Genomic DNA, 16,526 nt, shown 5'->3' on the forward strand with positions numbered 1-16,526 from the left:
GGAGGGAGTGGAGAGAGAGAAAGGACTAGAAGATGTACTTGAGCAAATCATAGCTGAGAACTTCCCTAATCTGGGGAATGAAACAAACATTCGCATCCTAGAGGCAGAGAGGACCCCTCCCAAGATCAAGGAAAACAGGCCAACACCCCGGCATGTAATAGTAAAACTTGCAAATTTTAGAACCAAGGAAACCATCTTAAGGGCAGTTAGGGGGAAGAGATTCCTTACGTACAGAGGGAGGAACATCAGAATAACATCAGACCTATCCACAGAGACCTGGCAAGCCAGAAAGGCCTGGCAAGACATATTCAGCATACTAAATGAGAAGAACATGCAGCCAAGAATACTTTATCCAGCAAGGCTTTCATTTAGAATGGATGGAGAGATGCAGAGCTTCCACGACCGGCAGAAACTGAAAGAATAAGTGACCACTAAGCCGGCCCTGCAAGAAATATTAAGGGGGGTTCTATAAAAGGAGAAAAACCCCAAGAGGGATATACAACAGAAATCTACAGGGACAACCTATAAAAACAACATCTTCACAGGCAACATGATGACAATTAGTTCATATCTTTCAATAATCACTCTCAACATGAATGGCCTAAACGCTACCATAAAACAGCACAGGGTTGCAGATTGGATAAAAAGACAGGACCCATCCATATGCTGTCTACAAGAGACTCATTTTGAACCTACAGATACATCCAGACTGAAAGTGAAGGGATGGAGATCCATCTTCCATGCCAGCAGACCTCAAAAGAAAGCTGGGGTAGCAATTCTTGTATCAGACAAATTAGATTTTAAACTAAAGTCTGTAATTAGAGACACAGAAGGACACTATATCATTCTTAAAGGGTCTATCCAACAAGAAGACCTAACAATTGTAAATATCTATGCCCCCAACATGGGAGCAGCCATTTAAATAAGCAAACTGTTAACCAAAATAGTCATATTGATAACAATACGTTAATTATAGGAGACCTCAATACTCCACTCTCAGCAATGGACAGATCATCTAAGCAGAAAATCAACAAGGAAACAAGAGCTTTGAATGATACATTGGACCAGATGGACCTCATAGATACATACATTCCACCCTAAAACAACAGAATACTCATTCTTCTCGAGTGCACATGGAACTTTCTCCAGAATAGACCACATACTGGGTCACATATCAGGTCTCAACCAATACCAAAAGACTGAGATTATTCCCTGCATATTCTTAGACCATAATGCTTTAAAACTGGAACTCAATCACAAGAAAAAATTTGGCAGAAATTCCAACACTTGGAAGCTAAAGACCACTCTGCTCAAAAATGTTTGGGTCAACCAGGAAATCAAAGAAGAACTTAATTCATGGAAATCAATGAGAACGAAAACACATCGGTCCAAAACCTATGGGATACTGCAAAGGCGGTCCTAAGGGGGAAATACATAGCCATCCAAGCCTCACTCAAAAAAATAGAAAAATCCTGAATTCACCAACTAACTCTACACCTTAAAGAAATAGAGAAAAAGCAACAAACAATGCCTAAGCCACACATTAGAAGAGAAATAATTAAAATTAGAGCAGAGATCAATGAATTAGAAACCAGAAACACAGTAGATCAGATCAACGAAACTAGAAGTTGGTTCTTTGAAAGAATTAATAAGATCGATAAACCACTGGCCAGACTTATCCAAAAGAAAAGAGAAAGGACCCAAATTAATAAAATTATGAATGAAAGGGGAGAGATCACGACTAACACCAAGGAAATAGAAACAATTATTAGAAATTATTATCAACAACTATATGCCAATAAACTGAGCAATCTGGATGAAATGGAGGCCTTCCTGGAAACCTATAAGCTGCCAAGACTGAAACAGGAAGAAATTGACAACCTGAATAGGCCAATAACCAGTAACGAGATTGAAGCAATGATCAAAAACCTCCCAAAAAACAAGAGTCCAGGGCCTGATGGATTCCCTGGGGAATTCTACCAAACATTCAAAGAAGAAATAATACCTATTCTACTGAAGCTGTTTCAAAAAATAGGAACAGAAGGAAAACTTCTAGACTCATTCTATGAGGCCAGCATTACCTTAATCCCCAAACCAGGCAAAGACCCCATCACAAAGGAGAATTTCAGACCGATATCCCTGATGAATATGGATTCCAAAATCCTCAACAAAATCCTAGCTAATAGGATCCAACAATACATTAGAAGGATCATCCACCATGCCCAAGTGGGATTTATCCCCGGGATGCAAAGGTGGTTCAACATTCGCAAATCAATCAATGTGATAGAACACATTAATAAGAGGAGGGACAAGAACCATATGGTCCTCTCAATCAATGCAGAAAAAGCATTTGACAAAATACAGCATCCTTTCCTGATTAAAACTCTTCAGAGTATAGGGATAGAGAGAACAATCCTCAAGTTCATAAAATCCATCTATGAAAAACCCACAGTGAATATCATCCTCAATGGGGAAAAGCTGAGAGCCTTTCCCTTAAGATCAGGAACACATCAAGGATGCCCACTCTCACCACTATTGTTCAACATAGTACTAGAAGTCCTAGCAACAACAATCAGACAACAAAAAGAAATAAAAGGTATTCAAATTGGCAAAGAAGAAGTCAAACTCTCTCTTTTCGCAGATGACATGATACTTCATGTGGAAAACCCAAAAGACTCCACCTCCCAAATTACTAGAACTCCTACAGTAATTCAGTAATGTGGCAGGATACAAAATCAATGCACAGAAATCAGTTGCTTTCTTATACACTAACAACACAACTGTAGAATGAGAAATTAGAGAAACTATTCCATCTACAATAGCACCAAAAACCATAAGACACCTCAGAATAAACCTAACCAAAGAGGTAAAGGATCTATACTCTAGGAACTACAAAACACTCATAAAAGAAATTGAAGAAGACACAAAAAGATGGGAAAATATTCCATGCTCATGGATCAGAAGAGTAAACATTGTTAAAATGTCTATGCTATCCAGAGCAATCTATACCTTCAATGCCATCCCGATCTAAATTCCAATGACATTTTCCAAAGTGCTGGAACAAACAATCCCAAAATTTGTATGGAATCAGAAAAGACCCCGAATCACCAAGGAAATGTTGAAAAAGAAAAACAAAGCTGGGGGCATCACGTTGCCCGATTTCAAGCTATATTACAAAGCTGTGATCACCAAGACAGCATGGTGCTGGCACAATAACAGACATATAGACAATGGAACAGAATAGAGAACCCAGATATGGACCCTCAACTCTATGGTCAAATAATCTTTGACAAAGCAGGAAAAAACATGCAATGGAAAAGAGTCTCTTCAATAAATGGTGCTGCGAAAATTGGACAGCCACATGCAGAAGAATGAAACTCGACCATTCTCTAACACCATTCACAAAGATAAACTCAAAGTGGATGAAAGACCTCAATGTGAGACAGGAATCCATCAAAATCCTAGAGGAGAACATAGGCAGTAACCTCTTTGACATCGCCCACAGCAACTTCTTTCAAGATACATCTCCAAAAGCTAGTGAAACAAAAGCAAAAATGAACTTTTGGGACTTCATCAAGATAAAAAGCTTCTGCGGAGCAAAGGAAACAGTCAACAAAACAGAATGGGAGATACCACCTTACACCAGTTAGAATGGCAAAAATGGACAGGGAAAGAAACAACAAATGTTGGAGAGGTTGTGGAGAAAGGGGAACCCTCTTACACTGTTGGTGGGAATGCAAGTTGGTACAACCACTTTGGAAAACAGTGTGGAGGTGCCTCAAATATTTAAAAATAGAGCTACCCTATGACCCAGCAATTGCACTATTGGGTATTTACCCCAAAGACACAGATGTAGTGAAAAGAGCCATATGCACCCCAATGTTCATAGCATCAATGTCCGCAATAGCCAAACTGTGGAAAGAGCCAAGATGCCCTTCAACAGATGAATGGATAAAGAAAACATGGTCCATATATACAATGGAATATGACTCAGCCATCAGAAAGGATGAATACCCAACTTTTACATCAACATGGATAGGACTGGAGGAGATTATGCTAAGTGAAATAAGTCAAGCAGAGAAAGTCAATTATCATATGGTTTCACTTATTTGTGGAACATAAGGAATAGCATGGAGGACATTAGGAGAAGGAAGGGAAAAATGGGGGGTGGGGAACTGGAGGGAGAAATGAACCATGAGAGACTATGGACTCTGAGAAACAAAGAGGGTTTTAGAGGGGAGGAGAGAGGGGGGATTGGTTAGGCCGGTGATGGGTATTAAGGAGGGCACATACTGCATGGAGCACTGGGTGTTACATGAAAACAGTGGATCGTGGATCACTGCATCAAAAACCAATGATGTATTTATGGTGACTAACATAACATAATAAAATTAAAAAAAAAAAAAGACAATTCTAAGAGGTGATATGAGGTCATGTGACTCATTTACAATAAATTATTTTTTAAAGAAATCCAATTTTAAGAAGTAAAAAAAAAACATAAAAGGAAAGCACATTACAAACATATATGGGATGATACAGTTTTATTTTAAAACCTATGTGTATGTGGGGCTCCTGGGTGGCTCAGTCATTAATTGTCTGCCTTCGGTTCAGGTCATGATCCCAGGGTCCTGGGATCAAGCCCGGCATCGGGCTCCCTGCCCCGCGGGAGGCCTGCTTCTCCCTCTCCCACTCCCCCTGCTTGTGTTCCCTCTCTCGCTGTGTCTACGTCAAATAAATAAATCTTAAAAAAAAAAAAAAAAAACCTATATGTGAATAAATGCACAGCAGAAGATCTGAAAGAATATGCAACACACTAAAACATTTGTGACCTCTGAAAACAAAACAAAAATAAGAGAGAAAATAAAGGGAGATTTAACTTTTTCCTCTATTTAATTCTACGTAGGTTCAAATTTTTCAAAGACCACAAAGTTAACAATATTCGGAATACAAATTTGCTTTTAAAATTACGTTCACTTTTATGCTTTTTTAAATGTGCACTTATTACTTTTTTAAAATTGGGGAGGAGGAGAAATACACAGAATAGTTGACATTAGGAAAAGTTTTATAACCATTTTTTTCAGTCCTTTTTCTCTTCTTTTTTTTTTTTTCATTTGTATCTATTTCACAGAATTTCTGGTTAAAGATCATTGCCTGAGTGCACAAAGCTATATTCTCTCCCTTTCAATATCCAATGAAATGACAGAAGAGTAATACAGTAGAAAGTCATGGCAATGAACAATACAGGACCATCCTAAAAAAGATTGCAAAAAAATTCCAGAAGCTGGAAAATAAAGTGTTAATTATTGAAGCAGGACAGTAGAATACATGGCATAAAATACAAGTCTGGAATGTAGCACAGGGAGTTCACCTGTCTGGGAGAACATCAAAGAGGCCCTAACCTCAGAAATATCAGGTACAAAAGCAGGCTAAAAACAGGAACCTTAACTCAAAGTCTATATATGCATTGTCTCATTGAACAAAATTGAGCATCCAGTAAATACCAGTCCCTATTCCATGAGAGAAAAAATAAACCCAAAATAAAGCAAGGGTGTGGGTACAAAACTGTGAGGGTGGCAGTAGAAGCATCACTGTTTTAGATAAGCCAGCTGGTGAACTTCCTAAGAAAGAGACATTTGAAGAAAAAGACATTAAAAAAAAAGAGTAAGGAAGGAGAACAAGAATCATTTTCAAAGCAAGGATAGTAATGCAAAGAACTGCACTAAGCAACTTAAAAGTCATGTTATTACATCTTCATAATACATAAAAAAAAGTTATCTCCAAATTACAGATGAAAAAACTGAGGCTGAAAGAAAGATTGCACACATAATTAAGTGATAACAGGTTTAAACACAGCATAAACTCTTAACCACCATATTAGTAAGAGCAGTTATTTCATTTTTGGGGAATTAATTTACTCATTTATACAATGGTCTAATTATGTTTTCTCTAAAGACCCAACCAATTCTAACACCATGACTATTACCAAAAGAAAATAATCCTACTTATCATTTTTAGCTTAAGAAGATATTCCATTAGTATGATGAAAGCTTGGAAAAAAGTATCTATAACAGTACATTTACTTTAATACTTCAGGAATATCACCAGCCTCCCACTGAAGGACTCTGAAATAAACTTCAATAGTAGTACACACAGAACACTACACTAAAATGCTACTTCAGATCAATCGAGTAAAAAACTCCACTATACAACCATCAATATACCTTGTCAACTTTATTACTCACAGAGATATGAGTAATACTTAAAATAAAATCAATAGTTCTAAGAGTATTCATTTACAAACTAAGGCTGTGAAAACAGGATATAAAATCTTTATTTAGTGAAGGTAAAAAAGAAAGTTAAAGAAACAGAAGCACTATATACCTAAATTATTTTCATCTTCCATTTTAACAAAAGAATACTTCTTTTACAATTATTATTTTTACAATTCACATTCCTATCTGCCCCTTCACCACCTTGTGTATATTTCCTTCCCTTCCTTGGTGTGTTTTAAATAGTCAACTGACATTAGATGCAAGACCATAATGAAATCAACATTCAATGCAACTGCTAGCAAAGTTATGACAAATAGTAATAGTTAAATTTTTTTATTAACATCTATAAGAAACATTGGTGAGAAGATGGAAAAGACAGTCTTCCCTATACTTCCCACTAAATACAACTGAAAGCCCTAGACATTATATGTAAAACAAACATATGACTGAAAGTTGGAGAAAAGAAGTCAGACCAGCTAAGAACCTCAGGATCCAAGGAACAAGACTGTGGTGAATTCCTTGGGTTTTCTTTTTGCCTCTCAGCTTTAGAGCTGAAAATAAAACAGCCACCCTAAAGAACTAAAGGGCGTGGCCCAAAAAAGTCCCAGCAAAAGCCTGTTCTCCCTAGCCAATGGACCAGGAAAGAGGAAGCTAAAAAGAAATTCTTCAGATAGTAACCACTCCTTTCCAGCCAAATACTATAGAAAAAAACGCAGCTCTACTTCTACCCACACCAACAAAAGCCAAGTGGGGAGCCTAGACTTCCAACCTTGCCAAGCTATAACAAAGTACTTCAGAGTCCCACCAGGGTAGTTTCAAAGAAGGCCAAGTAGGGAAACACGACTTTCATCCCTGTCTGGCACTATGGGTACTCTCTACGCACAGAGACACTCTTAGGTTATATCAGAGAGTCCTAACAAGAGAGTGTGGACATTCAAATCCCCTGCAGTAATGAGGCCACCCACACAATGGTGTCAGTAGTGATGATATGAAAAACCTGGACTTCTACCCCCAGCAGTAACAAGGAACTCCCCTCCAAACTCGTCAGGTATCAACAGAGGCCAAGTGGGGACAACCTAGACTTCTAACTACATCTAGCAATAAGGAGGTAGTACCTCTCCCCACTTCACATGCCAGAGCAGTATCTTACAAAGCCGGCTAATAGAAAAGGTTTAAACATATACTAATAATATGTTTACTATATGTTTATAATAATTTTATATATTTACTTATATGTAAATAGCTTATATTTACAAAACATGTAATAAAAATATAACAATATTTGTTATGCAGTAAATAATATAAATCTAGAATCTCATAACTGTACAAAATACTCCAAATTTCAGTTCAAAATAATTTGTCATACAAAGTATTAGTAAGTTCCCAAAATGAATTGGAAAAAAAAAATCAACAGATGCCAACACCAAGATAACAAAATTGTTAGAATTCTCTGGCAAGGATTTTAAAGGAATCATCATAAAATTGCTTTGATGATCAATACAGGCATGCCTGAAACAGACAAAACAAAGCATCAGCAAAGAAATAAAAGACATAAAGAAAAAGCAAAATAAACATTTAGAACTGAAAAATACAATAAGAGAAATAAATAGCTCAGTGGAAGGGCTCAACATTAGAATGGAGCAGACCCCCCCCAAAAAAAAACCAGTGACCTGGAAGACAAAACAATAAAAATTACCCAGTCTAAACAACAAATAATAGATGGGGGGGAGGAGGAAGAGAGCATCAGAAACCTGTAGGACAATAACAAAAGATTTATGACTTGTGCCATCATAGTCCTGGAAGGAAAGAGGGAAAGGCTCAAGTACTCAAAGAAAATAATGGTTGGAAACTTCCCAGATTTAGCAGGATGTTCACAGTTTCAAGAGGCTGTATGAATCCCAAATAGGAAAAATCCAAAGAAATCCATCCAAAGACCTGTGATACTTAATTTTTAAAAACTGAAGACAAAGAAAAAAATCTTCAGAATAGCCAGAGAAAAATGACAAGAGATTTCTCATCAGAAACCATGGAGGCCAAAAGAAGTGGCACAATACTTTCAAGTACTAGGGGAAAAAAAAACTGTCAAACTAGAAATGAATACCCAACAAAATTACTCTTCAGGAAACAAGTGGAAATCAAGATATTCTCAGTTGAAAAGAAATGGATAATTTGTCACAAGCAGATGTGTCCTTAAAAAAAATGGCTAAACCAAAAGAAAACAATAAAAGGAACCTTGAAACATGAAGGAAGAAAGAACACAGAAAGCAAAAATAGGCTCTGTCTCCTCTTGAGTTTCCTAAATTAAGTCTGATGGTTGGAGTAAAAATTATAACACTATCTGATATAGTTATAAATACATATAGAGACAATATTTGTTTTTTGTTTTTTTGTTTTAAAGATTTTATTTATTCATTTGAGAGGAAGAGAGACAGAGAGCACAAGCAGCGGGAGAGGCAGAGGGAGAGGGAGAAGCAGACTCCCCGCTGAGCAGGGAGCCCGGCGTGGGGCTCGATCCCAGGACCTGGAGATCATGACCTGAGCTGAAGGCAGACACTTAACCATCTGAGGCACCCAGGCACCCCTAGAGACAGTATTTGAAACAATTTTATAAGTAGGGTATGGTAAAGGATTCTGTACTCCACTCAAACTGTTAAAATAAATTATTCATATTACATATGTACATATATACCTACAGCAACCACTAGAAGAGCTATACAAAGAGATACACTTAAAAATACTATAGATAAATCCAAGTAGAATTCTAAAAATGTTCCACTAACCCATAGGAAAGCAAGAAAATGAAAACAGAAAGAAAGAAGACAAACAGAGAACTTAAGTATCAATAAATCAATAATTACTTTAAAGGTAAATGGTCTAAATATACCAAGCAAAAGACTAGCAGAGTGAATTAAAAATCACAATCCAACTGTATGCTGTTAGAAGCAACTTACTTCAAATATAATGATACAGACAGATTTGAAAGTAAAAAGAACAGGAAACACTTACCATTTAAACATTAATCAAAGGAAAGCCAAAGTACTGTATAAATAGCAGATAAAGTGGACTCCAGCACAAGAAAATAACCAGAGACAAAGAAGGACATTATATAATGGTAAAAGGGCCAATCCACCAAGAAGACATATCAATCCTAAATGTGTATGCACCAAGCACTATAACTAAATATGTTAACAAAAATTTAAAGAACCAAAAAAAGAAATACACAAATCCACAATTATAGTTGAGACTAAAAAACTGCTCTTAACAACTGACTGAGCAACTAGACAGAAAATCATCAAAGATATACAAAAAAACAAAAACACCATCAACCAACAGGATCTAATCGACCCAACAGCAGCAAAACACACATTCTTTTCAAGTGCCCACAAAACATATACCATGTAAACCATATGCTGAGACCTAAAAGAAACCTCAAAAAATTTAGAGTTGAAATCATAGTGTTTCTGACCACAATAGAATCAAACTTGAAATCAGTAACAGAAAGATAGCAGAAAAACACCAAACACCATGAAACTAAACAACATACTACTGAATAACCCTAAGGTCAAAGAGGAAGTCTCAGGTAAATTAAGAAAACAACAAACTAAATGAAAACACAAAATATCAAAATTTGTGGGACACAGTCAAAACTGTGCTCAGAAAAATTTATAGCACGAAATGGATCCATCTTAAAAGAGGGAAAGTTTCAAACCCCTTATCGTCCACCTTAAGAACTTAGAAAAAGAGCAAAATAAACCCAAAGCAAAAAGAAGGAAATAATAAAGATCAGAAATCACTGAAATTGCAAACAGAAAAAAGAAAATTAATGAAATGCAGAATTGATCCTTTGAAAAGGTCAATAAAATTGACAAACTGCTACTAAGACTAAAAAATAAAAAAGGAAAGATGACACAAATTACCAATACCAGAAAATGGAACAGGGGGTATCACTACAGAGGCTACAGACATCAAGAGATAATAAAGAAATGCTATGAACAACTCTACACACATAAATTTGACAACTTAGACAAAATGGGCCACTTCTGAAGGGGAGGAAGCTACCACAATTCATCCAATTTAAGAGGCATAATTTGAACAACCCTGTAATTATTAAGGAAACTGAATTGATGACTTTAAAACTATGAAAAAAGAAATCTCTTGGCCCAGATGGTTTCCCTAAAGAATTCTACCAAACACCTAAAGAATCAATGTCACTCTAATACAGTCTCTGCCAGAAAATAGGAGAGAATACTTCCCAATTCATTTATAAAGCTAGTATTATCCTGACATCGAAACAGGAAAGACAGTCCTCCCAAAAAGAAAACTACAGAACAATATTCCTTATGGATACACAGAAAAATTCCTTAACAAAGTATTAATAGAATTTAGCAATGTATAAAAATAATTCTATATTTTGACCAAGTGGAGTTCCAGGGATGGAAAGCTGACTCAATATTTGAAAAATCAAGCTATGGAATCTGCCACCATATCAACAAGCTAATGAAGAATATCATTTATCAAGTGATTCAGAAAAAGCATTTGCAAAATCCAATACCCATTCATTATTTAAAAAAAAACAAAACCAAAAAATACCTCTCAGCAAAGTAGGACTAGAGGGAAACTTCAAGTTGATGACATCTATAAAAAACCTACAGCTAACAGTTGTCATACAGCTACTTAACAGTGGAAGACTAAGCACTTTATCTGTAAGATGAGGATGTCCACTCCTACTTCTCATCCTCAATACTGTTCTGGATGGTCTGGTCACTGCGATGATAAGTGAAGAAAAGGAAATAAAAGGCATACAGATTAGAAAGGAAAAACATCCCTATTTACTGATGACATGATTGTCTATAGCGAAAATCCCAAGACATCTACCAAAAAAACTCCTAGAACTAAAGAGTTCAACAATGTCACAAGATAAACATACAAAAATAGATTGTATTTCTATACAATAACAACACATTGACACCAAAACTGGAAATACAATGCCATTTACAATCACTCCCCCAAAAAAGAAATAATTAAATACTCAGGTATAATTCTAACAAAACAGGTACAATACTGGGTGAATAAAATCAAAATTTAAACAAATGGAGAACTATACCATGTTAATGGACTAGAAAACTCAAGAGAGTAAACATGTCAATTCTCCCCAAGCTGATATATGGATAACACAATTCCTATATAAAATTCCTAACAAGATTTTTTCGTATAGACAAATTATTAAAACTTATATAGAAAAGCAAAGGAATGAGAATAGCTAAAACAGTTTTGAAAAAGAATAAAATAGGAATAATTATTCTACCCAATTTCAATACTTATTATGCAAAGAAAATGAACTCCAATATTAGTCTCACACTGTGCAAAAAGGATTAAGTCAGCATGTCGGGGTTTTCAATATCCTGCACATTACAAGAAAGGTTTGGCCCTTATCTTTGGCTCCTAAGAGGTAACCTCTAAACCCTTGGAATACCCTGCCTAATAAGACTATCTTTGTTTACCTGGGGACCTTGGGTCACTTCATATAGTCTATGCTAATAATGTGACTTATGGTGGGAGTCTTGAAACGTGTTACCAGCTTGACTTCTCAAGGGCTAGGGACTAAGCTCATCCACACAAGGAGTCAACCATGCCAACATAACCAACCCACAATAAAAATCCTGGACCAAGGCTTGGGTGACTTTGCCTGGTTAGCAAAATCCTCTGTTATGTGCTGTCAAAAATCACTGCTGGAAGAATTAAACACCACCCACACAACTCCACTGGGAGAGGACAAATGGTTGGGCCTAGCGTCTCCTAGACCCTGCCCTTTGCTTCTTTTTCTACTGTTGATTTAACTCTGTATCCTTTAGCTGTAACAAACCATAACCATTAGTATGACAGCTTTTCTGAGTTCTGGAATTCCTTCCAGCAAATCACTGAGCTGAACAGTGGTCTTGGAGACACCCAAACACACTTGCTTTATAATAAATTAACTCAAATTGGATCACAGAATTAAATGGAAAACAAAAAATGATAAAACTTCAAGGAAAAGAAAACAAGAGAAAAATCTTCAAGATCTGGGACTATGCAGGGTTCTTAGATTTGACCCCAAAACCACAATCCATATAAGGAAAAACTATACACTAAAATTATAACTAAACTTCATCAACTGTTAGAGGATGAAATGACAAGCTATAGAATAGAAGAATATATTTGCAAATCACATAGCGAACAAAGGATTAGTATCTGAAATATAGAAAGAACTCTCAGAGCTCAACAGTAAAAAAAAAAAAGGAAATAATCTGATTAAAACAGAGGCAAAAGACATGAAGAAACATTTCACTGAAGAGAACAGACAGATGGAAAATAAACATGTGAAGTAATGGTCAATATTATTACTCTTTAAGGAAATGAAAATTAAAAGCACAATGAGGTATCACTACATTCCCATCAGAAAGGCTAGAATTAAAAAACCAGCAATGTTAACAAGAATGAAGAAAAAACTGGATCACTCACAATGATCCATTTCCACTGCTGACTGAAATGGAATAATCACTCTGCAAAACAGTGTGACAATTTCTTTAAAAACTAAACATACAACTGCCATACAACCAGCAACTGTGTTCCTGGACATGAATGGTTATAGGAGCTTTATTCCAAATAGTCAAAACTGAAACAACCCAGATGTCTTTGAGTGGGAAAATGCTTAAGCAAAATGTGGTCTACATAATACCACCATTGCTGAATACTACTTAGCAATAAGAGAAAGGAACTATCGATATATGCAACAACCTGGATGAATTGTCAAAGAAAAAAAGCCAATATTAAAGGGTTACATACTCTATGATTCTATTTATACAGCATTCTTGAAATGACAAAATTATAAAAATGGAGAACAGATTTCGTGGTTTCAAAGGTTAAGGGAGGGCAGGAGGAGACTGAGCAACGTGAGGTGTATACTGTGGTGATAGAAACGTTCTGTATTTTCTCTGTATCAGTATCCTGGTTGTGAAAGTGCACTGCAGTTCTGTGAGATATTACCATGGGTGGGGGTGGGAGGTATTGAATAAAGGGTGCACAGAATCACTGTACTATTTCTTAAAATTGAATTATGAATTATGAATCTATAATTATATAAAAATAGTTTAAAAAGTGAATGAGGGAAAATTAATATGATCAGAGGAACAATTTCATTTGATATAACACTGAAGATTATTAAATATTCAAACATAATTTATTTTGGAACAATAGAACATATCCCTTGAATGGGATCACAACCATTCTCCGAGGGCTCACGTCTAAACACTAAGAATTTCAGCTCACCTTCCACGCTGTCAGAACAGGAAGTCCCAATGCCGGTGTCACCACTGTCAGAAGTTATACTATGTCTCCTGATATGATTATTTCGATGGTTAGATGTAACAGTTGTGGCCTGCCACAATGATTCATTACCAGGTAACCATGCTGATGAAGAATAATCTGAGCCTACAAAGGAAAATATGCAAAAATTAGCACATTTCTAATGTCTAGGAGTAGACAGATCTTTTTTTGACCTTAGAAAAAATACACATAAAAGTTATTTTCTGCACCAAATAATTAAAATAGATCAATGATATCTAAAATTCATCAAATAAACTTACACACCTAAAAATTTAATGATTTCACAGCTTCCTCTGCTAAAGGACTCTGATTTCTGCTTATAGGTTTTGAACTCTGAAACACGTACTGCTGTCTTATTTAAAATGTCAAATCTATCTATCTGGAAATGTCAGCACTCTGCTCTAGAATATTTGATACGGAGACATCTGTGATACCACACAGAGGCATGAGTTGAGAATTGGGGCCCAGGGAAAGCCTAATTGAATCATACTGCATGACAATTTAAGTGGAATATGCTAATGGAAAATAAATGTTTTCTACTGTATCCTAATCAATAACATTGAAAATTATTTTGTATTGAATTTTTTATTTATTTAGTCATGTTTTGATAAAAGATTAACACCATAGCATTTTCCTGTCTCTGCTCAATTTTCCCTGTTGAGTTATATTAAATCTTCATTTTTTAGCTAACATCACTTTTTAATGTTCTCTTGGTCTTTATTTTCACTTATCTGTCCACTTTTACTTAATTTTTGTCTTTTTCTGATTTACCCATCATTTTACATTTCTGCTTACTTCATTCTTAAATTATTGTCCATTACAATGCCACACAAAGTATATCCAAGGACAGTGCCAGTCTGAACCACTTATAACTAATTCATAAAAGTTACAGTAATCTGAGGGGTGCCTGGGTGGTTCAGTCATCTGGGCATCTGACTTTGGCTCAGGTCATGATCTCAGGGTCCTGGGATATGTCGGGCTCCTCGCTCAGCTGGGAGTCGGCTTTTCTCTATCGCTCCCCATCCCCCCCTGCAGTGTGTGCACACACACTCTCTCTCTCAAATAAATAAATAAAATCTTTAATAAAATATTAGTCATCTTAGAAAGCAATTTTAAATCTATTGAATTTTATATAAAAGCTATAGAAGCACATATCTTTATTAATGACAAACAGAGTGATTCTCAAATTGGAGCCTGAATACTTATTCGTGGAAGTTAACAAGTTCTACACGAGGGCGCCTGGGTGGCTCAGATGGTTAAGCGTCTGCCTTCAGCTCAGGTCATGATCCTGGAGTCCCGGGATCGAGTCCCGCATCGGGCTCCCTGCTCAGCGGGGAGTCTGCTTCTCCCTCTGACCCTCCTCTCTCTCCTGCTCTCTGTCTCTCATTCTCTCTCTCTCAAATAAATAAATAAAATCTTAAAAAATAAAAAATAAAAAAAAAATAAAATGTTTATTAAAAAAAACAAAACAAGTTCTACACGAGAATTTGGGGCTTTCTTCAATGACATCCTTAAAAAATTAATAAGCATATTACAGATGATCTGAATAGCTACCTTAAAACAGATTTATTATCAATAATTTCAAAGCCCACATTTATGCTTTATGTTCACAAATGCAGTTGCTTTTAAGTAAAGAGCAAATAACATATGGGGCACTTATCATGATATGAAACAAGACATCTTCACAGAATTATAAGCTGATACACCATTGAATCTGCCATACAAGGAGTGCCTTCTAGCAGTCTTCAGAAAAATAAAGTTTTTAGATTTAAATGTAAGGGTCTCAAAATAATAAACATGTCATAAAATGGATTAAATCATTTTACCACAATTTTAGGAACAGCCTGTCTCTGCATTTAATATTAAAAATCAAAATTCATAAACAGATTATTAAAACCAGACCTGAAGCTATTTTCTACCAATATTAATCCCAATATTAAAGATTTAGTTTTAATAAAACATTATGCCATGTTAATACTAGTTTAAATTTCTATTTACATATAATTTATGAATTAAATTTGTTTTGGTCTTATAGATGTATAAGGTAAATAAGTAGCCTTAAAAACCACATACATTTAGGGGCGCCTAGGTGGCTCAGTCAGTTAAGCATCTGATTCTTGATTTTGGCTCAGGTCATGATCTCAGGGTTGTGAGACTGAGCCCCACATCGGGCTCTGCGCTGGGCACGGAACCTGCTTAAGATTATTTCTCTCCCTCTGTCTACCCCCCACCGACGAGTTCTCTCTCTCTCTCTAAAAAAAAAAAAAAAAAACCAAACAAACAAAAAACATATACATTTAAATTAACTCAAAATTTAAAATATTGACCAAAGAGACACATAGGCAGGTTTGATGTTCAGAACAACAACTTAAAACTTTATAGATTCTAGGCTTCTCTCAGAATGGGACTTAACCGTAATTCATTTGATTAATCACTCACATATTAAAGCACCAAGTGAAAGTATTCGGTAACCAGGCCTGCTCTAACTCTGATCTGTCCATAATCTATACCAAAATGTTTTCTTCAATCAGCTCCTCAGGTAATAACCCCTGTAAATGAACTCAACATCCTGTCTAAACCATTATCAAAAAGGGTAACCAGCCCACTACTTTCTCTCCCATGTGCAAACCTATTACTTGGAGAAGTATTTTTTAAGAATATCCAGCAAATAGCATAAATAGGCTAGGAATACATGTAAATGACAAAGATATGAAACAATGTCCAATCTTACTACGAGTGAGAGAAATTAAAAGTTTTTAGACTTTTAACATTATAGTTGATTCTTGAACAACAATGGGTTTGAATTAAGTGCCTCCTGTTATACACAGATTTTTTTTAAGTAAACATAGCAGAAAATTTTTTGGAGATTTGTGACAATATGAAAAAACTTGC

At 35.8% G+C, this 16,526-nt stretch overlaps 1 protein-coding gene across 3 annotated transcripts in view; it reads right to left on the reverse strand.

Moving 5' to 3' along the window:
- CEP85L (centrosomal protein 85 like) overlaps nt 1–16,526 on the reverse strand; it is a 171,231-nt gene that overhangs the window by 132,860 nt on the left and 21,845 nt on the right. For 2 of the 3 annotated variants that reach the window (XM_064598046.1, XM_064598047.1), the window contains exons 2-3: nt 15,708–15,886; nt 13,578–13,739 (exon numbers count right to left, since the gene is read on the reverse strand). Coding sequence is in view for 1 of the 3 variants with exons in the window: in XM_045865391.3 (XP_045721347.1) it covers nt 13,578–13,739 (162 nt within the window). In the remaining 2 variants the exon portion in view is untranslated. The remainder of the gene's footprint in view (nt 1–13,577; nt 13,740–15,707; nt 15,887–16,526) is intronic. The other variant, XM_045865391.3, reaches the window with a different exon arrangement.

The sequence above is a fragment of the Mirounga angustirostris genome, unplaced genomic scaffold, assembly GCF_029215605.1.
Source record: "Mirounga angustirostris isolate CCGP_5_RB_7025 unplaced genomic scaffold, mMirAng1.0.hap1 SCAF_8, whole genome shotgun sequence".
In the NCBI taxonomy this organism is placed as follows: domain Eukaryota; kingdom Metazoa; phylum Chordata; class Mammalia; order Carnivora; family Phocidae; genus Mirounga; species Mirounga angustirostris.